Below are 25,007 nucleotides of genomic sequence, written 5' to 3' on the forward strand. Positions count from 1 at the left end.
TCAGCCCAGCGGGCTAAGCAAAGCTTTAGCAAGACTGCTAAACAGACCACGACAATTAAAGCCTGGCTGTGCAAGACCATCACTGAACAGCCAGACCCGTTTGCCACGCGCAGAAGCGGTGAACGTTGCGAGCAACTTAAGCGGATGTGAATTTTCTTACAGCTTAATGGCTTTCTCTCATCCTCACTGACGCAAGTGCCCATTTTTCTTGAGAAAAGGGGTTCTAGTAGAGTCTCAGTCCCACTGAAGTCAATGTAAGTTTTCAAATTAGTTTCAACAGAATTTACATTTGGTCTTTGTTATGCATGGAAAGTAGCTCAAAGCCCAGTTTTCTCCCCAGATATTTTAGAAAGAATGAAGTCCTCTGTTAACTGAGTTTCATTTTGGCTTGCTACTGATAAGTGACCAAAGATGTCCTAGGGATAGACACGGCTTCTCTCGCTGAAACAAAGTGGAATTGAGCTGAATATTTGTAGAGCTCAAACCCCAGCTACGCTTTAGACAATCTGTTACTCCAATTTCTTTCTCCCCCACTACATCGCAGCCATCCCCCTTCTTGCCCTCATGCCTCATTTCAGCAGGTAGCGGGGGGCTGCAGCCCAACCCCCCCCCCCCGCACAGCCCCGGGGAAAAGCCCAGGAGGGGGGGAAGGTGCCTGAGCACCCGCCTGGTTTTCCTCCTCCTGCCCAGCCGAGGGTTCGCTTCGAGGTACAGGTTTGCTGCTCCCCTGTTGCAGGAATTCCTCCCGCCCCTGCTACCAGCGAGTGGTGCCGCGTCCTGCAGATGGGGCAGAACAACCTTGGCAAAAAGGCACGCGCGTGTGCCTTCCGTCCCAAGGCGCATGTATACATCTATCTAACTACTTGTATGGATATGTACTTCTATTTTTCTATATATGTATATGTACGTGTGCATGACACTGTTTGGGGGAAGAGATCTCCCAGAGTTAATGCATCACCCTCCTGGGATAAGAAAAAATCCCACGCCCGGGTGGGAGGACACGGCCAACGGGAGAAGATTTGGGTGCTCTCTCCCGAACCGTGGGGCTGTCGTGGCACAGAGGTTTTAATCACCCCCGTGCCCGTCTGCGCTTGGCCACGGCTTCTCCACGCCGGGCCCCGGCAGCGGCCGAACGAGGCCCCACGAATCGTGGCTCTTTGGTGGGGAGCGGTGCTCGCCTCGGGGTGCTGGGGGTGCAGAGAGGCAAAGGGGGAGGGACGGGGACCCCCCAGCAGCCAGGGCCGATGCTGCGCCGTGCCTCCCAGTTAGGCTCAACCCCTCGGGGAGGGCGGGGGGCCGCCCACCACTGCCCGGGGGGGCTCCTCTGCAGCAGAGGCCGCTGCACCTACAGCCCGGCAGTCGGTCTGAACAGCAAAAAGCCTCGGAGCACAGCCCCCTGACTCCCTTTTATACCGAACCACCCTGTAAAACAGTTGCCCCGGGGAGGTTAGACCAGAACTGGGGCTCTGTGGAACAAACACACACACACACACACACACACAAGTGTGCACACACACACCCGGGCACCAGCTCCCCCCTCGGCTTCATCCTAAATTGCAATAAGCGTTGTGTTTCCTACCAGATTTGACCTGCCTGTGATTACTGAAGTTTAAGACCTTTATTTCCGTAGCACTGGAGAGTAATAACCATTTCATCTAAAACTGAAGATGTGAAGGCCACATAAATCAAGCCCATTCGGGCGCATTTCATTTGGTCTAATTTTTCTACAGTTATTAATCATCATGCAATCCTGTGCACCCGGAACATCAGTCTGGGAACACACACACACACACACACACACACACACAGCGCTTGTTCCTCAACTCTGTCACACGTATTTTATAGCCCAAATATTTGTGGTATTAAAAAGAGGCAGGGAATGATCTGGAGTGGTGGGAAGGACAAGGTTTTAGCTGCAGTCTGCTTCCAAGGAAGAGGGGTGATCCATCCCGGGATGTATATTCGGCTGGAAATCCCGAGGGAGAGTCTTATCTGTTCCCCAATTTTGTTTGCTTAGTGCCAGAGCTGGGGAACAAGATGTGGGAAATGCGGAGTAGGAGAAGAAAAATGTTATTAACTAACCAACAAATAACTAAGAGGAGCCAAATCTGTGGAACTTGTGCAAAACACTGATTTCCATGAGAAAATAAGCAGATAAGCAGAGGGCTGCACAGCTTCCACATCCGAACTCGAGTGTGAGTGAATGTCTTAAAGCCTGAATTGGTTCTAGAGCCTGATCCCGAGAAGTGCTGAGTTTTCTCACAGCCCAGCATTTCCCAGGTCAGACCCTCTATTTCACAATCCTCACTCCGCGTTACCAACACTGCATGCTCTCTGTAAGAAATAGCACCCTCCTCGCGTATAAAACCTCAGCAGGGATGATGCCAAGCTGCCACATCCCAGCCCTGTGCTCCAAAGCCTGGGAGATGTATTGCTGGGCGGGTTTTTCCCTGTCCCTACAGCCAGCTCACGCTTACGGATCACTCCGCACAAGTATCCCATCCTTTCTTGCTGGTAAAATGTGCATCCTCACCAATAAACACCTGCGCAAGGCCTGCAGCTGAGCGATGGGTATGAACCTCTGCCCGCCTGCTCGGGCAGACCTCACGGTTCTTCTGGCAAAACAAAAACATCCCGCCCAGGTGCGCGGGAGCGATGGAGCCCTGCAAGCACGGAGGTACCGCCTTGCTGAAACCGCATGAAGATCAGCAGAAACAACCCGTGCGCACTTGACATCATCTCCCACAGCAGACTCTGAAATTTAAGAGGGGGGAAGCCCGAACCTGCAGGACGCTAAATAAGTCAGAATCAAAGTGCTTTGTGTTGCCAGCACTATAATTTCTCATATTTTTTTTATATATGTATATATATATATACACATATATAAATATATATTTGTATATTTTTTATATATATATGTGTGTGTGTGTATATATATATATATATATAAAACCTCCTTCCTCCTGTGCCTCTAGAAAACAAATAATTTATCTCAAATACTCTAGCTGGTTTGCTCCCAGACACGGCCAAGATAGATTAGCCGGAGCAATTCATCCTGCCATCACTCTCTGCAGCTCGCCTGCCCTGGCAGCCCGAGCTCGCCCCTGAGCCGAGCCCCCCCCCCCGAGCCAAGCCCCCCCCCAGACACTGACCTGCTCCAGGTTTTGCTGGCCCTACGCCCCTGACCGCTTGCAAACACCCGGTTCCTGGGCGCTCCCTGGTCCTTGCTGCCGTGCTCACGCACCACCTGGCAATGACAGCCTGTTGCACCCCACAGACCCGCCGCCCTTCTCGGGGTGGGGGGAGAGGCTGCGGGACCCCCGCTCTGATCAGTGCAGGACCAGCCCTTCCCGTGGCTCCCGGGCCGGTGTGCGGTGGCTAACACGGGGCACGCGGCGCGGTTTGGGGGCTAACGTCCTGCAGACAGGGCCCCTGGGCACCGCCGCTGGGGTCTGCATTTTCTCTTGAAACAAGCGTGTGCCTGGAAGGGAGCTGCTCCCATCCTCCAGCGATCGCTCCCCCGCCAGCCAGAGCACCAACCGGGACAGTCCCTCCAGCTTCCCAATCGGGAGCCCCACGCGCTTAACCCACCGGCCCCGGAGAGCCTTGAGAAACACAAGGGGTGTGGGGAGGACACAGAGGGAACAAGATCATCAAAAACAAACGGAATATTTTGCTGACGGCAACAAAGACCCACACGGTGCTCCCTGGTCTCCACTGAAACGCATTTACAGGGTCGCAGAGAACGGGGGGAAGGAGAGAGGGGGGAGCGGGGGAGAGAGACAGTGAGATGGGGTTTCTACCCTCAAAGACCTGAAGAAGAAACGGAACATCCACAGACTGCTTAAAAATGCTCTTTTCTGAGAAAGTGCAGTTATAAGGAGAGAGCCAGAAAGTCTTTAAGCAATATATATTGATATATATATACATATATATATACAGAGACATATATATACACACATATATATATATGCACATATATATATACACATGCTTAAGGTAAACTGTCATGGCATAGCTTGTTTCTTTGAGCGGTGGACATCCCTCCAAACAAACGCACTACGGGGGGAACGCAGAAGGCATGCAGTCCACAGACAGCCCGGGCGCTCCCACCAGCGCCCGCACGCCAGCGTCTCCTGTGGCCGGTGTGGTTGTGCCCTTAAGGTATTCAGCTTGTGTAAGACTCGGAGTTTACAAATAAAAGCATTTGTCATTGTGCTTCCACGACTGGAAAAATATCGTTACCCTATGACTATAAATGTTAAGGTGAAATAGGCAAATTAGGCAGTACTACAGAGATGGATGTTTTTGTTTGGGTTTTTTTTTTTTTTTTTTGACCTAACAATTATTATTGGGAATTATTTTCGTACCACTTAGATTCTTGCTCTAACGGTAATAAGGTCGTGTGCTTTCCCCGCCCTGAGCCTATAAGTGGTACTTCCGCAGCAGTTCGGATTGCCAGGGATGTTTCCTTTCCGGAAACCTGTCTGGGATTTTGATTTTGAGGAAATCCTGGATACATTTTTCCAGCTCCTCCTCAATGGAGAGCTTCTCCTTCACCGCTTTTTTCTTGCTGGAGTTGGACTCCCGGGAGCCGGAGGTGAGAGTCCGGAGCAGGTCGCTCTTCCTCCGGATCTCGGACTGCTGCAGCAGTTGCACCGGCCCCTTCTTGGCCGGCCGGTCCAGAGTCTGTATGTTGGGCTGGCGGGTGACGGGGCCGCAGATGACGGTCTCCTGGGGGGAGCTGGCCTCCGACTGGCTGTCGCAGCTCGACGTCGACAGCTCGTTGCACGACGTGCCGCTCTCTCCCTCCTTGTCGCCTTTGCCGTTCTTGCAGCAGCAGTCGCAGTGGGACGAGGACCACCGGGAGGGCTCACCTGCAAAGAGGAACAGACGAGAGCGCCGCGGGGTTACCGACAGCTCCGACAGCTCCGCAACCCCCCCCCGCCCCCTCCCCAGCCCGGCACCAGGCTGCTCACCCACCGGCGGGCTCGCTGCCGCCTGCCGAGACCCGCGGGACCCGGGAGGGACGCAGCCACTGGCACGGCAGGAAACCTCTCCGGGAGCTTTCCTGGATGTCACCGCAAGCTGCCAGCGGAGCCTCCCCCCTGCTCTGGAGGAGGGGGCTGATCTCCACTAACCCCGGAGCTCCTTCATCCACATGCACGTGGTGCTCGGGTCCCCCGAGACACCCAGCGCGCGTCTGAAAGTCTCCCGAGCTCCTTGGTGAGAAACACTCACGCGAGGATGCGGTCAGGGGTTTGACCGGGGTGAGCAACCATCACCCCAGGAACCCTCACGCTTTTCAGGCTTGTAACGATTTGCTGCTACCTTCACCCACCCACCCACGGCCAAACCCTGAGCAGAACACACGGGGCTCCGTTCGGCCTGGACAGGAGGGAATCAGACTTGTTCACATAAAAAAGGTCTGTGCAAAGGAGTCGGGCTGTACCCGAGGTGTCTGCAGGGTCTGAGGGGTCTCACCTGGGAATGCCCGAGTCCCATCGAGCGCTCCTGGCCTAATCGTTCTTCTGCCTTTAAAAGGACAGGACCAAACATGCTGTTAAATCCAATCTCTCATTTGCTCCCTGTTCTCCACGTTCAGGTTAAAACCAAAGACCTGGGGATTCCGCAGTGATTTTCTTCGCGCAATTACACACAACTGCAGCGTCCTGCCCCTCATTAGGAACCGCGCAGGCAAGCGCCCTGCCAGGGGCTGTGCTCCCGGACAGGCCGGTGTAAGCTCTCCTGGGCAGCGGAGATGGAATCCCAGCCTGGCTGTGGGGTCAGGCACCATCACAGCTCCACGGAGGCATCTCCCTGCAGCCCCACGGCAAAAACCCCCGGGGGGGGGGAAACGGGCCGGTGCCGGGCTCGGAGCCTCCCTGCCGGCGGGTCTGCCAGCAGACCAGCTACCCCAGCCTCAGCCCTTCATCTCCCCCCCAGCACGACAGGCACTGCCCCCCAGGGTGGTCCTGCCAGAGGGAGCAGCACCCCCCCGTGGGATCGTGGCAAATGAAACGTGGGAAGTAGATGGCAGAGGAATGTGAGCAAAAAGCAAAATACACAGATCCTGGGTACGAGCAGCTGGCACGGGCCTTTTCCCAGATCCTAGAGGTCAAATCCTGGCAGTCACACCGAAGGTCGGTGTTGGGGGTTTTGGTGTAGCCCCCAGCACAGGCAGCCCCTGCCACAGCAGCGAGTTGGGGAGCCAGCATCCCTGTGCAACCCCACCACGGGACACACGCCTTCCCAACAGCTCGAAACAAAGCAAAACAAAACAAGATGCTCCTCACGTCTACACAAAATGTTCAGACAATAGTGCTGCTCGGAAAAACGCTCTTTATTATTCTAGTCTGTAATCATCACAGTCTTTATACTTTCATTTAATTAAATATGACTATTTGTTCTTCTTTAAAGTAAGAAATCTCGCAGCATTCAGGTGACCATTGGCTACTTATGTCAATAAACATCTCTCCCACAGCAAAAATGATAGCTACAGCCCATTATAAAATTCAGAACTGGGTATCAGAAGGCGTGCGGCCTCCCCAGCCTCCAAGGTACAGCGTTTGGGAAATTGTCTTTTCTGTTATTGACAGCTACAGCACCCCCAGTTTCTCCAGACACCTTTTCTGCTCTGAGACCTGGGCTGTGAGATGGTGCAGCCAGTGCCACCGGCCCCCGTCCCGGCGGGCAGCCCCCCCAGCCCCTAGCCCGAGCCCGGCGGGCAGCCTCCCCGCGCAGGGGGGCTCGGGCACGCACACGCCGAGGCTTTTGGGGAACACGGTCCTTCACTTGCATAGCCTGTCGCTGGTGGGAACCCCTGAGTAGAATTTCATTTATTTCCTGATTCATCTAGCGCGTGGCTCGATTTTTCGTTTTTTCAGCTGGAGGCCTGCCCAAACGCAGCAATCTGTGACGAAGGGGAAGAGCTGGCGTTGAGAACAACTGTTCCCTGACCAAACCGCTGCAATAGTCATGGATTTAAATGTCATTGGGAAGCATCCATCTTCCCACTAAAATGTAATTATCATTTCCAACTCATGCAGATTAGTAACATCACCCAAATCAAGAAAAGCATCATTTAGCTCTGCAGCTTTGGACCAGTAAAACAGCCCCTGGTCTCACGCACGAAAACCAGGGGCCCCGAAACCCATATTGCCTCCTCAGGGCTCATGGCATTTCTGGCAGCGGAGAGGGAGAAGGGATTGGGGAGGGGGAAGAGCCAGGTCAGAGCCTGGGAGCAGAGCCTGGGGGAAGGGGGTTTGAAAGCTCACAGCAGCAAAATGGTAAAGAGCTGCACCACTGATAGCCACTGCCCTGCTCTCCATTCCTCCCTCTTTCTTGCAACCACAAACACAACGCATATAATTTACAGAAACCAGTGGAAAAACAGAAGTCAGAAAGCCCTTCCTCAACTCTTCCTTGTCAATGATGGAGTGTTTCAGCCTGTGAGCTGTGTGGCTACATTTAATTTGTAGACTTGCTTCAAGACCTGTTCTGTGCCTTGTCTGAAAAAGGTCAATAATGGCTAAATGGAAATTTTTTAATAATTTGCTCACCTTTGACAAAGGCATTATGCACTGAGCCTTTGTACAACCCTGATCACAAGTGCTCCTGAAAAACACATCCATGAGCTGCATTGACTTGCAGCTCCTCATTGCAGTCGTCACTGCAGTGGGGTGAGGGGTTTCCTGACGGCTCTGGGGCCTCTACCCTTCCCACACAGAACCAGTTATTCCCACTAACCACCGCCAGCCCTGGAAAGGCAAAAATGAACCAGGTGGAAAGAAACTGGGATGGGTGTTCCTGGCCGGCTCCGTGGAACCTCAGAGCTGCTGGGCAGGGAGCGCGGCCCCGTCAGGGCTGTCCCGGCCGGCCTCAGGGCAGCTCCAGCTCTGCTTTTCACCGTTTGCTCCACACTCACCTGTAATTACTTCTTCTCTTTTCACCTGTAAAGTCAGTCATTTTCCCCATGCTGCTTGTGTGTGTTTAAGGACGGCAGTGAGCCCTAACGGAGGGAATGGATTTGAGGAGCACCACTGCTGCCAGCAGCTCTTGCGCGACGCCTCTCCCCTCCTCGGGACCCCGGGCTCCCTCCTGCCACGGCCCCAGCACTGGGGATGCTCACCCACTCCAGCACCAGCATGATGTGCTCCCGCTGCCTTTGCTGCTCCCCCACCCCACGCCGAGCCAATTGAAGTCTGAAAAACGAGTTGAGAGGGAAGAGGTTACTGCTCAGGTCAGCTCCCATTAGTGTGCTGTGCAACCCCCTCCTCCATCCTACCGCTGGCTCTGAGCTTGGCAGTGGTCAGTCCCACCCTATCAGTTTCTAAGCAAATTCAAAGGGACATTCAGGTAAAGCCCATCCACGTCCCACAGCAGCGGGACAGCCCATGAAACCCAATGCAAAGGGCTGCACTCACCCAGCCGAGGAACGAAACGCCAGTGTGTGCCCCAAGTGCCCAAACAGCCCCGCCCCCGAGCATCCGACACCAGATAAACCTCCGACACCAAACATCAGACCGCTGCAGTGGCACGGGGCGTTGCTACCATCACCTCAGGGAACTCTGCAAACCTGAGCGTAGCGCACAGACACCTCCTCACAGTGGTAACCTCGCAGCTATGGGGACAAGAAGGGGTCCAGCCCCCCCCCCCCCCCGTGTCCCTGCCAGAGGGGTCGGACCCTGCTTGGGGATGGCTGCAGGGGGATCCACCCCAAGGCGCATCTAGAGCATACACCTCATTACCACAAAACAAGCCTGTTACACGTTAATTAAGACCTAATAGATGCCAATTTCACTTAATGAATATTCGCCAACGACGGGCATACTGCAGGTGAGCCGGGAGGCAGAAATTCATCCATTCACGAGGCAGAACAGCAAAACCCTGAGGTGCTCGAAACGGTGGCGGGTTTGGAGAGGTTCCGCGGGCAGAGAGCTCCCGGCAGCCCCGGAGCTCGGCGCACTGGGCCGGACCGGGCGGCAGCGGGGCTGGGCTGGGAGCGGCCGCCCGGCAGCCGATGCTCCTTTCCACAGCCCGAACAGCGGCTCTCCGCTCCGCAGAAACAGGAGGGGCAAAAGTCAACAGATTCCTTTGCTGATAAATACGGTTTTGACACCTTTCAGTGGCGGGGAGGGCTGCGTGCCCAGTTAAGCACGCTCCTGCAGCCCCCTCCCACCGCCCAGCCCGTGCTGGCCCCAGCCCCAGCGGGAGTGTGGGCTCTGCGCATCGCCAGACGTGGACTTGTGCTACACAATGAGCTTAAGTTTTATGCTGAAAAGACCTTGATATAATCATTACAAGAACAACGTATCAGGCTAGCCAGAGCAGTACATTAAGAAAATCTAAAGAGAGAGGGAAAGCTACGGAGAAAATTGAATTGCCCTTTAGCATTTAATGAAGTAGGGGAAAAAATAATTTTCATTAGGCCATCATCGGATACCAGAGGAAGAAAAAAAAAAGAAAGGTTCCAGTATTAAGCAATAATAGATGAAAAATACATTTGTGCCAACCAGGATCAAAGTAATTACCATGCTAGGATGTTGGCTCTGTTAGTTAAAACAGTACTCTAAAATTATCTGATCTCAAGTCAAGCAAGCTGAGCTCCACTTTGTTGCAGGTGCACGATGCGAAGTGCAGGCACAGCTGTCTAATTTACTGCTTTGCAAAGTCCTTTGCCTAATTTTGACTCAGTCAGGCATGGGCTGTGGAAACCTCTGTTCCCCACACGCTTTGACAAACAACTCCAGACATCGGCTCAGTAAAATGGCTTCTGTCACCTCCTCGGGAGCCAGAGGATGCCAGGGTGTTCCAGAGGCAGACTTGCCAAAACACATTTGAAAGCCTCAACCTAAAGCCAGCTCTGTCAGTCACCTGAATTCGCCAGCTAAGGGAACTCGCTGAAGGATACACTCGCTATGCCCATAGAGACTGGGCCCACACTGGCGATGGGGTAAGGAAACACAACAAAACTCTAACAAGAAGAGGAAGTTGGAGATGCTAGACACATCGCACAAGATCTAATTTTATCATTTGAAGTAACTAAATTACTCTCTGTATTACATCAATGAGCTGACAGCAAAGCGAAGGAAAACGATCAGTCAGTCTGAGAGAGAGACGTGGCCCAGGCTCGGGAACTACAGATAACTGCACGCACGGTTGCAACGCGGCCTGTCAGAAATAAGAACCTCGAGACCATGCTCTGCAAGGAAAAAAGCCCTGTGGGAGCCGGGGAAGCGGGCAGCGGGTTTCTGACTGCGCGACCAGCAGCTTGGCAAAGGTAGGCAGGAGCTGCCGGGCGTTAGCGGGGAGCGCGGCCGTGCTGCAGGGCCAGCTCACCCGGCAAAGCGGGATGGGGAAGAACTCAGGATTTACAGAAAAAAATTGTCACTGCTGTTTGCCTCAGGCTGATTTTTTTTTTTTTTTTCCCCCCTAGCAGTGTTAAACCAAAACGCTTCAGCCATCCCCTACCAAAAGAAAATAATGCGTTGTTTGGCTATTTTTAAAAAAGTCACTTTTAAAAGACGTTTTGGAGCATGGCAGGGGGGATGGGAGGCAAAGGGCTACTGGCTGCAGGCTGTGCCACGTGCCACCTCCATGTAAAACCCCCGTATCTGGGCGTAATTAGAAGCTGCTCACAAATCTCAGGTTGCATCATAACTGTAATGAAATGAGCAGAGCGGTGCGCTTCACACCCGCCATGCGCACACGTTAAGCGTTATTTTGCTGGATACAACGCGTTTTCAACAGTGAGAACTTTGCGGGGTCGGGGCGACCGCCTGCAGAAGCAGCGTTTGAACTGCAAACCCTCCCAGGGAGCTCAGCCCGAGCCGGAGCGGGACCGGCCGCGGGGACAGCAGCTGCTCTAGACTGGGAGCAGAGTCTTCGATAGCGGCGTGTGTCGTGGAGCGACCACATGTAAAAGGGAATCAATAAAGCACTACTCACAAAATGCAGACTGCTGCTAACTAAAAGCAAAGGCTGCAAACTGAACCGAAATCAATTAAAAAATAAGAGCTATCCCAGCCATTAAAGAGAAGAGCTAAGGCAAGTCATTCACCCCTGCGCCAGGACACCGCTGGTGCTCTTCAAGTGTTTTTCCCAGCATTTTCCAGATCACTTTTAAAGGATATTTCACCCAACTATTCACTTCTTGGAATGTGATTTGGGGGGAGAAGTTAGTAACTCCCAGCCTAGAGTCCCCTGGACATCAGCCTCTAGAGGCTGCTGCCGGCTGCGCCAGGACTCGCGGCGCCTGGTCCAGGTGGGCCACAGCAGCAGGACATCCCTCTGCCACGGGTGGGAAATGTGCTCCCAGGCACAGGGGATGCACAAGCACAGCCCTCCGAGGCACGTGTACCGAGGAGGCCAGGAGAGACGTAAACCCTGCAAACTGGGCCACTCCCTGCGTAGCAGAAGCCTTTTTATTAGAGGAAAACTGCTGCCAGGGTCAATTTACTCCTTTGGGCGCCGTTTTGCTGTGCAGCGCGCAGTTTTGTTGGAGGCCCGGGGATAACGTAAGCACCACAGGTGGGAGATTTCATTGAGGTTGGGTCTGGGTCAGCAGAGAACCCTTATGCCCTGTGGGAAGCCACCGCAGGGGACGCGCAGCTCGTGGGGATTTGCACGGTTCCCAGCAGTGGATATCTGTCCAGCTGCATCATGACACAGGCGTTTTGGGTGCTGTCAGGGTGACAGACAGAGCCAATAGGAAAAAAAAAAATAAATACTCCCTCTGTGTTCTGCAGTGAGAGGAAAACACCTGCAGAAGCATCAACCCACGCAGGACCCATGGCTGAGCAAGGATGGGAGCTGAGCCCCAACACCGGCCACCGTTCCAGTGGCAAACCAAACATCATGCTGATTTAACCGCAGAATTCATTAATTAATGTCTAAATGCTTTGAGATTCTTAGATAAAAGGGGCTAATTAATTCTGGCCTGGCTTTCCTGCTTTTCTCCCTGATCTCAGCACATTTCTCTCCCAGTGCCCTAATTATAATTATTATTATTAGAAGCTTCTGAAGAAGCAGCAAAGCCTCTGATGTATAATTGACACACAAACATCAGCCATCCAGTTTTTCTCTTCTACTCTCCCTCTTTCACAACAAACTCCCTGCGAGCAGGGAATGGGAAATCCCTGCAAAGAAGGACGGCTGGTGTGCAGAAAACTACAGAGGAGAGAGGAGTTTATGATATAAAATAAAATCAGCAGAGGCCCTTCAAAACAGAATTAACAAAGAGGTTTTTTGCATTGCGAGAAGTGGCGTGTAGACCCCAGCCCCAGCCGGCATTAAGCCCAGATCAGACATGGTGCTGTTAGGCCGTTGCAGTGTTAAGCCTGGGATAAACAGCCCAGCGGAGACAGAGCCGCCCCCCCCGCCGGGGATGCTCCATTGCCAGGGGCTGTGGGAACCCCCTGGAGGTGTCTAAAACTGCCCCAAACCCCACCGCTGCAGCAGGCTGGGACATCTTCCCCTCCTCGACTGATAGGAACTTTGAAGAGTAGGTTTTTTTATTAGTTCACCCAGAAAAAAGGCTAAGAGAAAATCTAATACAATTCAAATTTAAACGCTACCCGTAAGTGACTTCCAGGCAACTGCTGCATCCACTTCTGGGACCGGCAGCAGTCTCAGCCTCTGCCTGTCCCAGGCATCCACCCCCAGGTTTAATCCCTCCAACAAGCTGCTGCACTGGAAAGAAATCAGCACCCCTTGCTCTCTGAGCCCACCTGGAAATGCAGAGGGAGCGTAATCAAATGTGTGAAACCTCTGACAGATGCTAGGAGAAAAGGTTGAACGCTACGGCAATTTTTCACTCATAATGCTGTTGTCTCGAAACTGAGCACGGTGATCCTGATGACGTTTGCACTGGGAATGTGCTCAGCTAGATCACTTCAACACCTCCTTTCATTTTGACATCTATATTATAATATTAGTTTCAATATCACATTACATATAGCTAATTTTCTGTTATACTGCTCCAGACTTATACAAATGCAATGTTGTGATATTTCAGAATAAATGTTATAAATTATTATTCTAAAAGAAATTTCAAAAATTTGATTTTTTTTTTTTTTCCCCTCCTGAATTTGGAATGAAGGTACTAGTTCATGTGTGAGAACGTGCAATGGGATGGAGACTGCTGTCTCATGCAGCTCTGACCTCACAGGCAGAAAAGCTCATTGTTCTCAGCAGTATATTCACTTTATTCAGCTTCCACGGTTTTCACATCCCTTTTTCCTCAAGTTTGGCTTTTTTTTGGGGTTGTTTGTTTGTTTTCTTTTTCTCAGGGGAAAACGGATGGTTGAGCCTGTTTTACCAAACAACAAATAGCAGGTTCGTTGCTACAGATATTTGCTTCAGATATGGAGATAGCAATGAATTATTAACTGGAAGGCTCGTGGGAGTTTTCTTGCGTGGAAGGCAGCACGAGGGTCCGGGCAAAGGACCCGGCAGTGGGGCTCCTTCCCGTGGGATCATCCCCTGGGATCGGTCCTTTGCTCAGTCCGTGCAGCCCCCCGGCCTGAGGCAGCTCCCAGGGACGGGCATCGTGCCAGCCCTGGGGTGTTTTTTGGGAACCGGGGCACAGAGGCCACAACCATACACTTCTTGAGGCAGGCAAGATATTTTCAGTATCCAGACATTCGTTACCTCTGTGTGTGGGGGCTGCACCAACCTTCCAGTCTGTGATCATCCTCATCCGAGCCGTTTTCCTGCCCTACTGTTCTCCATCCAGTCTTGTCCATTTAGGTTGTCCTTTCAACCTTTTATTCTTCCTGCCTTGGGATTTATGCTGTTGGTTTTGCTTCTTTACTTCTACCTCACATGCCTCTCCATCTTCCTTGTCCCCACGACTTTAACTTCTCAGCTGTTCTCAGTTTTTACTGTCTCTTCCACACTTTTATCTCTTCTGCTGGGGCTAATTGCAGCAACTGATCCCCATTTGAGCAATAATTAACGACATTGCCTGGGTAGCCAGGACCGTGGGCAGGTGGGACCAGGGTAGCCCCCACCCCCAGCCAGGCAGCCCCCATGGCCACCCCCTGGCCAGCTCCCCAGCACCTGAGTGCTCGAGGGGCCAGTGCCCTCACCTCCATGCTCACCTTTGTTTCCAGCTTCCCAAAGCAAGTATTCTCCTTTCAACACTGAAAAAATTAAGTGTTGAAGCTTTTAAAAATATCACACATTATTCATATGGTAAATAACAAATTGATTGCCTCCAGGTCTGAAGATAAGGTGATGTCGGTAAAGTGACAATTTGATTTAGATCACTCATTCATGCATGCACAACGCCTCAAACAGTTTTTGCATCCATGCATGAATTAAAGGTGTTGTGATTGATGACAGACCAAGGTCTAATTGGTGTTTTAATAAATACATTCTGACTTGGTAATCGAGCTAGATTTATCAGCAGAAAATGCCCCTGTCTAAACAAAATTACCAAGGTAAAGCTTAGGAACAATGACAAATGCCATACAAGTAATTGGCTCTGGGATCAGAGTTGGCAGCAGGACGGACATGCGGTAGATTTATTTGCATTTAGGATCAAGTATCTTCAGTAAAATTTCAGCAGGCAAACAAAACCAGGGAAGGACTTGACAGTAATGTTATTGGTTTGAACTCTCCCATATGTTCAAAGACAGCAGCGAGGGGGGAGGAAGGGAAGCGGCGGGGGCGACGGCGGCTGCCAGGCGCGGGATGCAAGTTAATGCAATTCCTGACCCTCCTGGGAGCATCTGCGGACACCTGGGTGCTGCCGTGGCCAGGGCTTGAGCTGCTCTCTGCAGAGACCCGGTTCCTTCCTAGTCCATTCTACTAATTTAAATTTTCTATTTAAATTTTTTTTCCATTTCCATTTGCTGAACCTGCCAACCCAGTGTAAAAAACCAGAATTGTTCACCCATGGTCTCTCCATCTGGGGAGGCCTGCAATTCTTGCAAGAGAATTTCGGCCAGTCCCTAGCCAGCACACACGCTTTTATCAGGAGTCTCCCCAGCACTTTGCCATTTTACCAGCACTCTGTGATCTTTCCTAAAGCACTAAATTCTGGAAATGAACTTCCGAAAGAGTATCAAATTTGTTTGAAAATAAAACTAAGTTCTCCAAATGGTGGGGAAAATATGAGACCTGGTGTTAAAATCCCAGAAGGCATATTAAATGAGCCAAAATATTTATATATAGATCTTTCTCAAAGTAACGTGATGAAGTTAAAACTCTGAGTGGAAAGAGAAGCAGAAAGCGTATGGTAAGAAACAGAAAGAGTTTAAAGAAATTGGTCAACTGTGGTCATTGGCATTGACAGACCGTTTCTGAAAGTTGTGATGTACCCCAAGTGGTAGCAACTCCTTGCACTTCATAACAAAAGCCTTTTTATCACAGGAAAACTGCTTCCATGGTCAGTTTATTCTTCTGGGCATCACTCTGCTGTGCAGTGAACATTTTTGACTCTAGCTGGAGTCCCCCGTGCTGGCCTGCCGGGAGACACAGCCTGTCCCTGGGCTACTCAGCACTTGTCTAACCCAGCAGGAAGGTCCTGGGGGGACCCGTCAGCTCAGGAGGCTCCCCCCTGGGCGAGCACACGGCCAGGGCACCGGCATCCCTCCCAGGGACTGGGGTGGCCAGCAGAATACGGGGGGAAGGCTCAGCCCGGGGCTGGCTCCACGCAGCTTCCCCGGCCGTACAGCTTTGAAACGGAGATCGGGGGGTGGTGGGACACCCCACGGCCCGGGACGCGTGACCCTCGTGGGAGTTACTGCCGCACGCCGGAACACTCTGCTCTGTCTCTTACTATGAAGATGTGTGGCGATACCTCAGCAAATGTCTCCATCATTACTTCAGCTCATCTGTCAAGTTTTAACTATTTCTGATTATGGTCTCTTCGAATCAATCCGGTTTTTAAACCTCTTCATCAGCCTAGCCGTAGCTGTCTGCTTAGTCAAATCCTTCTCTGGTAGCACTGTAGAAATCATTCAGGCTTGCACAACCCAGATTTATCTGCCTTTCTACCTTTTAGTTCTCATCCACTAAGTAAAATCTTTGGACAGACCGATGTGGGAGTATAGCTGAGCCATGCTCTTTCAATTCTCACCTGTATTTTTCACTGACAGTTTAGCAAGCATTTAGCCTGAAGAAGAAAACTAAAATGAATAGCCCGGTTTGTAGGAAGGGCTGAAGAGGTCTGACTGTTCAGCTTTTCCAACGTAAGAAGAAGGAATTCAAGGAGTAATTCAGTGCTACTGGCTTCCTTGCTTTGTACTCCCCCTTTCCAAATACTCTGATTAGAAACACTGTTTGGCCATCAGGACTGTGGCATTTAAGTATATCTTCCTCTGGGAAAATGACATCAATATGAAAAACTGACACATAAGATTTCTTCTGCCAATAGTGTTTGCTCTTCCTCTCCTTCTGGCAAACATTTCCAGCTCGGTTAAGTTTGGTGCACGGAGAATTAATAGCTGCCACTACCAGCCTCTTCCTTCTTCAACTCCAGCCTCACCCCCTCAAATTTAAGACTCTTCTGTATCTTTCTTTGGTTTATTATTGCTGTATTAATACCTTATCTTAATACAATCTTTTCTTTTACCTTCTGTTACTTTAAATTTATGCTCAAGAACTTGGAAGTGAAGCTTGGTTGAATTAAGCCAGCCTGGGTTAAAGAGCGAGGGCTTTCCCTGGATTCTCTGAACAGTCCCCTGGGGACAATCGCGGCACGAGCGGCGACCTGCACCGCCTTCCTGTTGGCAACAGCCGTGAAACCCTCTGGTGGGACATTAAACCAACCGGCCAGAAACCCGGGCAGTAATGCAGGCGGATCGCTGATCGGCCCCCACAGTTGTTTTGCACTGACGTATTCCTGATGTTTATTAAGAAAAAATTCCAATCCTCCATTAATTAAAACACAGGTAAAACCAAATTAGTCTGAATAATCAGAAAACACATCCCCTCTCAGTGACCTAATTTTAGAATTACCCACATGAGCATTACTGCAGACTCCTCAGCAGCTAAAGCAAAGAAATTCAGAATTGGATGAGTGTCAACAAAGCATTGATGCCTAAATTCAAAGCCAGGCCAGTTTCCCCAGTGTGGCCATGCTGCCCTCGGCACCGGGCCCGGGCAGGAGCCTGCTCCAGTGCTGATCTAGTATGAAAGACCTTGAGATACATATATATATATATTTATGTGTGTATATATATATATTTACATACATGTGAGTAAAAAGCACCGTTTACATTCAAACTTGAGCCCTATTATGGACACCTTTCTTAGTTAGCAAAGCCAGAGTGTGTATTACTCCTGTTTCTTAAAGATGTGTATTATAAATTGCTGACAGATGGTTATGGTAATATAGGAGCCACAATTTTTGAAAATTAGAACTCATAAACTCAAAAATGCTCTGGAGATATGAAGCTATCATGTCAGCCTATGTTGTTCCAATTAATTGCAATCAATTGCTAATTGAGAGCTATTTTAAGACTTGTCATTACTCTGAACATAACGTAGAATAATTTGTGCATTCCCCTTTACCCCCACCACAAATTACATTGGTGCAAAGAAATCTCAGGGAACAAAATAAAAAAGAGTAACAGGAGCCTGATTCCTGATTTGCTTCTGCCTCTTTGGCAGGTACAATAAAATTAGGGGCTGTAGATTTAAAAAAAAACAAGAGGCAATGATTGAGGTAAGGAACCTCAGTCACTCGTTGGGGATCCACCTTTAAAACTTGTCTAAATGGCAGCTCTGGTATTACTGAGTAAATACATTTGTTTACTGCCTGGACTCCCAGAGAGTACAAATGTCTCATTTGTTGAAAGTAACGTCTTCAAAGAACACTGCACCTCAAATCCAAGCAGTAGGGGGTGAAAGAGTGTCAAAGGCAGAAGGCAAAGCAGAGCCCAGTTTGCATATTACAGTAGGGGAATGGGTTGTCCAAAGATGTATCACTGACTCCGGAGAGCAACTGGAAAATCTGATTTTGCAGGCAGAGAAAAGGCAACCTTAAAACACACCTAAATGACAAGGTTCGCAACGGCATCGCTCGCGCAGGGGCTGGCAGCCTCCTGAGCTGCCCAGGCAAAGGCAGTGCCCGCCGGGGTGCGCGGCGGGGGGAGGACGGGCGCTGCGAGGGGGATGCAGGCAGAACCGGAGACGCGCGGCCGTCACCCCGGGGAGGCACGGGGCCGGCCCGAGACAGGCACGCTCCTGAGCAGCTGCCGTAGGGCACACTGGTGTTATTAACCGGTCGGTGATTTCCAAATACGAAGGTGAAACAGGGCGTGGGGGCCGAGAGAAGCTCTGGATTAACGGTGGCAGCGGGAGAGATGCACCTCCAGCCGTGCAGTGCTCCGGAGCTGAGCCCCAGAGGCACGAGGACGCGTGTTCCCAGCACCCCCGTCCAAAGCCAACCCCTTGAAAGCCACACTCACGCTCCACACATTCTTTTTAAAAACAAGTGCTGCTTATACTCACCGGGGAAGGAAGCACCATTTGGAATTGGCTTACTGGGCAACACAGCGGCTCAGTTTGTGTCTTTAGCTTGACTGGCTTTACAGCAAAGGCCCCCAAATCCTGACAAGAGTTATTTTGACATAAAAATCAAATGACCTAAATAACTGTACAGCGTTCAGCAACAGGCTGGATGCTTACTGCAAAAACAGGGAATTCCAACAAGGATATAACTCTCGGAGGCAAGAAGCATTTACGAGTAAGACCAGTGTGCTCAAAGCCAGCAAGTCTGTCATTCAACATCTACATTCAGACACGCACCAGCTTGACAAGCTATTTCATGATGTCAAGTAGAAAAATCCCCAGGCAAAGAGATAACTAATTCTTAAATGAGGAGTTTCTGCTAACAGCGCTGGTTTCAACCGACCAGTAAGATATTTTTTTTAAATCAATCTACAGTTCTGCTGTCTCTTCGTTGCATTTTATTAGGCTTATACTTGGAGCGAACTCAGCTCTCCTCTTAAAAGACTCAAACTTTTTCCACCTGATTATTTAATCACATACTCCCTTCCCTTTCATTTTGCACCTGGTCCTCATATATAAATATATACTATATACACTTATATGTCTCCTTGGATCCTGTCAGTGGCTTCTGTGGACAAATATGCTTGCCATCATCACACGGATAAATTCACCCCCTTTCACCTCTCATTTCTTCTGTTCTTACAGTCTCTCTGTTGCTCCAGTTTCTTTTCTCTCAACTTCTTGTATCAAGTGATTTGCTATTCTTGGAGTGCCCTCCCATTGCCTCTTTGTCTCTACTCCAGTGCTGTTCCTAAAAGTCACCCTTTCCATGAATTGTTTACACGGGCTCCTTGGTCAGGTCTCTCCCTGGACTCTGCAATCCAGTTTTCCTTTTCCTTGGGGCTACCGACTTCTTGTCTCTTTTCTTTACTAGTCCTTTTCCTTCACTCTAACATATGCAGCATGGGGGTTTATGATGCTATAAATTAATAATTGAGCTGTAATAACAGGCAGTGAGCTGTTATAACTGACAACTGAAATGACTCGGTTGAAAAAAGGAGGGGGGGGATTTTTTAAATGTAAACCCAAGGTTACTGAAGGTTGGTTAATACAGCCCTGCTGCTCATCCTTGAAGAGCCCGGATGGCTGAACAACCTCCCAGGGAGGAGGGGAGCAGCCGCCGGCTCCTGCCATCTCCCCAGAGAGCTGCAGGCGGCTGCGGAGCACCCACCTCCCGTCCCCGAGCAGGGGGCTCCGGGGTTCCCCCCGTTCCCAGCACCCCCCCCCCCCCCCCCCCCCACGCCGTGCAAACAGCAGGAGACGGAGGAAGGCAGCTCTTCAACCCTTGTTCCTGCAGCTCTGGCTGGAGGGGAGTCGCTACCGCGCGGGCAGGCTGAAGCCGGCTGCCGAGTGTCACCCGCACAGGCGCGGGGGACAGCCGCAGAGCAGCACAGAGTCACCAACCCACAACGAGTTTATTAGCGGCATCTTCTTTTTCTGCCTGGTTTAGACCCGTTTGCCGGCGCTCCCCCCCCCCGAGCCCGGTTGGCACTGGCAGAGCTGAGGGGAGCAGCCGCTTTCGGGGTGGCGAACGGTGAGATGATGGATGTCGTTATTACGGAGTGAGATGAACCATGGCTTGTGCACCTGGGCCAGGCGGCAGTGAGAGGCTACAGGGCCAGCTCAGCAGCCAGAAATGGTTCTCCTACGGAGAGATCCAACTGAAAAAATTACTTACTGAAAACAATTACTCAGGAAATCACTTTCTTCTTCCCTGCTTAAAGCCATTACTAATCTCCTAATTGCCATGATACGGTTTTCTTCTTATCCCGGACTTGTTTCAAACAATCTAACGTCCTTCACTTCTCGTTCAGCATCGCACAAAAAGGCCGCGCAAGCCCTGCGGGGACCCGGGCCAGGAGCTGCCCAGTGGCCACGGCACCTCCCGGCCAAACCGGCTGCACGTTGGGTGGTTGTCACCAGCTGAGGCGAAGCACCATTCCTCGGCTGTAAGGATGCATCCCTGAACGAAGTCGCAAACTACTCCCCCAATTAACAGGAATTAGCATTGCAACGGAAGCGCAGTTGACCGCAGTACCTGGCCAGCAGTGTTTACAGTGCATTCCCCGCTTATTTATTATTTAGGACCACAGAAAAGTCTTTGGGGTATTTCCCTCTGACAATGGGCACTGACAAATAACTCAGGTTCTTTGCTGTAGCAGCGTATTTTCAATAGCATTGAGCCAAGCCTCATTTTTCATAAATGGCTTCTCAAGAAGAGCATCACATGGCGCCAGCGCTCGGGGCGGTGGGTCTCCCGTGCGGGGCAGCGGGTCCCAGCCTGGGAGCCGTGTCCCAAGGGGTGGCAGGGGGGGTGGGATGGCATCACCCACCCCGAGCTTGTCCCCCCGGCTCAGCCTCCGCTGCCCAGCGCCGCCGGATCCCGCTCCCCACCCGCGCGGCTCAGCTGCATCGAGGCAAACACTGTGGCCACAAAGAAAAACAGAAACTGGGGGGCTGCTAGATAAGGGAGCAGCCCTGCAGGGCTGTTGTTTGTTCGTTATTTGGAGCATGACTAAGGCAGCTGCTGCCAGAACAAGGGAGCGAACCCGCAGCTGGGGGCACGGACCGTACCAGAGCTCTGCATCGGGGCTGCTGCATTTCGGGGAGTATCAGATATCCCTTTCCATAGGGGCAGATACTTGGGTTTTGTGAGCTATTTAAGACACTCTCTCCTGAAGTTTTTTGTTGTTGTTTTTTTTTTTGTTTTTTTTTTTTTTTTCCCTGTCTCAACCTCATAAAATAGCCTTCTGCTCTATAGAGATAAATTTGGTTTATGTGAGAGAAACATCCCGAGCCACAGTGTGCTTTGCCTTAAATCCCGTATCTTGCTATTTAATGTTGCTGTGGCTTAGCTTGGTTTATTTTCTATCCTCTAAGTGGTGAATTGAACTTTAAGAAATGAATGGTTTGGTTTATCGGTTTTAGCATCTAGAGCAAAGCACTTTTGCATCAAATAAATGCATGCAGTGGGAGACCCTCCAGATACTGCTTTAAAAAATCCGGCAGTTTATTCCAAACATTTTTAGCCCCAGCTTCAAGATCAGTTAAGTCACCCGTGCCTGGGCAATACTCAGTGCTCTGAGATCACAAGTTTTTCTGTTCTGTGGAGGGCCTCGAGGGGGGAGAGGGGTGCTGAGCCTGGCAGGGACAGCAAGCACCGCAGCTGGGCTCGTCCCCCGCGCAGGGCAGGTCTCTATGTAGGTCACTGAAGCTCTCTAGCATCAATGAAATACCCGACTATTTCTATTTTTGCAATGTATAAAAAATAAATGGGGAAACCAACCAAAGCCCAACCTACCCCATCACTTCTGACTCCAAAGAAGGCACTGTGCAGAAGGGGACGCAGCCTTCAGAAAACGAATCCGTAACATTTGCCAGCCTGCTCCGTGGGAGTAAATCCAAGTGAAATCTGGAGTGAGTGACATTTAGAGACGGAAAACTAAACAAAACACAGCACCCATGCCTAGGTGACGGAGGGGATGTGCTGGAACACAGCGAACCAGAGCAATCTCTTACTGGAAAGTGCGGGGGAGACGGCACGGGGAGGCAGGGGGGGACGGGGCAGCCTTTGCTGAGGCGCTGACACCGCGCGGCACCCAGCGCCGGCCGCTGCCCCCACGCCCTGCCGAGAGGGTTTTCCACCAGGTTCTGCAGGGTTTTTCCCTAATGGGTCTAGAGAATAATTTTTTTTTTTTTTTTTTTTTGGAGGTGAGCACACTGGGTTGGACCAATTTGAGGAAACACAACCACTTTTGGTTAGCTAATATACAGCTCTGCCCTGATAGATGAAGAAAATACTTTTTTTTCCCTGCCAAATCTAACAGGTTATTAGATGTTCTCTTCCACATATTTCTACAGGAGGATGCAAAAAGTCTTTGGAGATATCAGTAGTTCCTATTAAACTCTGTAGGATTTTAGTGTCATTTACTAGTAGAGTCTCTCTACTAGTACCAGCATTATTAAATTCCATATAACTTCTCCATAAGCATGTAGAAAATCTCAATGATTATGAGTCCAGTACCTCTGTGGATAAGAACCATATTCACAAGAAATCTCAGCATTACAGATGTATTCAAAATAATAACAACAAAAGGATTTTTCTACACTCTGTAATGTGGAAATGCGTCAAACATGGAAAAATTGGACAGACCTTTGACCTAGAAGAAACACTGAAAATTTAAGTAAGCTCTCAGCTGTGTAAAGACCTGATCCTAATCCCTCTGGAAATAATGTGAGTACTTCCACTGACTAAAAAGACTTCAAAAGAGCACACCAGCTGCAGCCGTATCATCGCAGTGTACTTTTGTACTCTTTACCTTATAGACACCATTTCTTTAGGAATCACTGCATCTTCACAGCTATCCACAAGGTAATAAGGCAGATTGTGAAGGTGGGCTGAGCCTAAAGAAATCTTCAGAGTCAAAAAAGAATATATATATACAGAGTTAATCTCAGGATTGGCATGTCAGGCTTCCAGGCTGGTTCAGTAATGACTCCTTGGTGTAGCACCTAGTAGGGTGCGATGGAGCAGGGCAGGAGTAGTAGCAACGTGGCTATGGCCACTGGGGTACCTGGTCTGTTCACACAACGCGACCTACAGGCGTTGCGGAGGAAACCTTGACCTGCAAGAACCAAGACACAGACAGGGCCATACCCCAGACAGGTTCACCTCCATCGCGTTAGAGGATGGGAGGTTTCAGAGAAGCCCTGGGAGAGCAGCCAGGGCTGCCTCCGCCGGCTTGAAGAGGTGGAGCCAAGGAGTAACCGAGCATGTAATTTGTGTTTTCTTGATTTCTGCTATTCATTTTAGGTTTGATCGGAAATGCTTGCAATGCATTTCTGAAGTGACTGAATGCAGTGTTTCCAGCAGGCCTCAGAAATCAGCAGTTACAGAATCCTCTCCCGCATGGTCCATGAAAGACAGCCCTCGATACAGCGGCAACCGAGGCAGAGCCAGTCCAGCCCAGTTGGTCTTGGATCTGAGTCGGGACCCGGACTGGTCTCACCCACTCGCGCGACTCACGGAGGAGAAACGGGATCTGGAGCAGAACTCAGGGAAACCTTCTCACAAAAGGAGAAACAACCATAACTTCTGTGGGTCCTCAAACTCACGCTGCTTCTGACATGTCGCAAGACGTGGGGCATCTCCTTCACCATGATCTTCCACAGAAGTTTCCCTTAGTAATTTTTTTCCCAGAAAAGAAAAAGGAATTTACTAAACTAGTGCAGAGATACTACAAAAGTCTCAAAAACATTTTTCCTCAGCTGCCTTTGGGTCCTGTTTTCTTTTGCTCTCGGTCATCACCGTGACTCTTGCTGTACTGCTCTGTACGCCTGCACCTCCCTCCCCAGCTGCCAAGCAACGGGTCTTCATTCACCTCCCTGTACACGGATTTCCTTCTGCAATATCTACATAGATAGTAATACTTGTGGGTTGTTTTTCTAATTAAACCCATGGACCTTGTATTTTGAAAAACAACTATTTAGAAGATGGGAAACCAGAAGCAGGCAGGCACTGGGGATGCCAGAATTCAGGCTGAATTGTAGACAGGTTTCCTTGACTCTATTCTATAATGTCCAAGCATTGGATCACATACGCTTTCCAGCAAAAAAAAAAAAGTAACTGATAGAAATACATTTCTTTAAACACAAAATCTTTGTTTTGCTGAAAAACTTTGTATTGATTTTTTAAATTGTATTTCAAAGAAAAGAATCATTATAAAATCAAATTTGGAGGAAAAAAAAAAATGTTTGTCCTGGGTGAATTTTGCATTTAACTTAGAAGTTTCCATTCTTGGCAAAATTAAGAAATAGCTGTTTGCATTGTGATTTTGAGCAATTTCTTTCCCCCTAGCTACTTCCACGAAGGGAAGCAGATAGAAGGAGAAACGTGCTTTCTACGAAGTGGAAATTTATTTCACCCTGCTTTTGTAGACAACACTGGTAATAAAAACAGTGATTAAAGAGGAGAGCATTCATCTCTCCTCCCCTCATGCCTCCCACCGCGAGCACCGTGCAGTACCACTCTCGGGGAACATCTCCTTCCCACTGCGCCCCAGCAGACAAACTGGGACCCTCTAGTCACAAGCTGGAGGTGCCGGGGGGCAGCTCCTTCCCGGGGGGTGTCCTGGGGAGCAGGGACAGGCTGGGGGGACACGTGCCGAGGCCCAGAGGCGATAGCCATGCCGACACCTTGGTCCTTCCAGCAGTTGGCAGAGCAGCACTTGGGGGTCCTGTACTGGTCATTAGCTGCTCCCGTTGGCTGCCCGGTCACGGAGGGAGGGAGGGAGGGAGGGAGGGAGGGAGGGAGGGAGGGAGGGAGGGAGGGAGGGAGGGAGGGAGGGAGGGAAAGAGGGAAAGAGGGAGGGAGGGAAAGAGGGAGGGAGGGAAAGAGGGAAAGAGGGAGGGAGGGAAAGAGGGAGGGAGGGAAAGAGGGAGGGAGGGAAAGAAGGAGGGAGGGAGGGAGGGAGGGAGGG

General features: G+C 50.5%; 1 protein-coding gene across 5 annotated transcripts in view; it reads right to left on the reverse strand.

Annotated features, from left to right (window-relative positions):
• Positions 1-2,937: 2,937 nt before the first annotated feature.
• The window catches only part of KCTD16 (potassium channel tetramerization domain containing 16), an 84,194-nt gene continuing 62,124 nt past the window's right edge, over positions 2,938-25,007 (reverse strand). For all 5 annotated transcript variants that reach the window (XM_042790357.1, XM_042790354.1, XM_042790353.1 and 2 more), the window contains one exon: positions 2,938-4,877. In XM_042790357.1, coding sequence (XP_042646291.1) covers positions 4,426-4,877 — 452 coding nt within the window. In that variant the 3' untranslated portion in view covers positions 2,938-4,425. The remainder of the gene's footprint in view (positions 4,878-25,007) is intronic.

The sequence above is a fragment of the Tyto alba genome, unplaced genomic scaffold (genome assembly GCF_018691265.1).
Source record: "Tyto alba isolate M040663 unplaced genomic scaffold, T.alba_DEE_v4.0 Super-Scaffold_17, whole genome shotgun sequence".
In the NCBI taxonomy this organism is placed as follows: domain Eukaryota; kingdom Metazoa; phylum Chordata; class Aves; order Strigiformes; family Tytonidae; genus Tyto; species Tyto alba.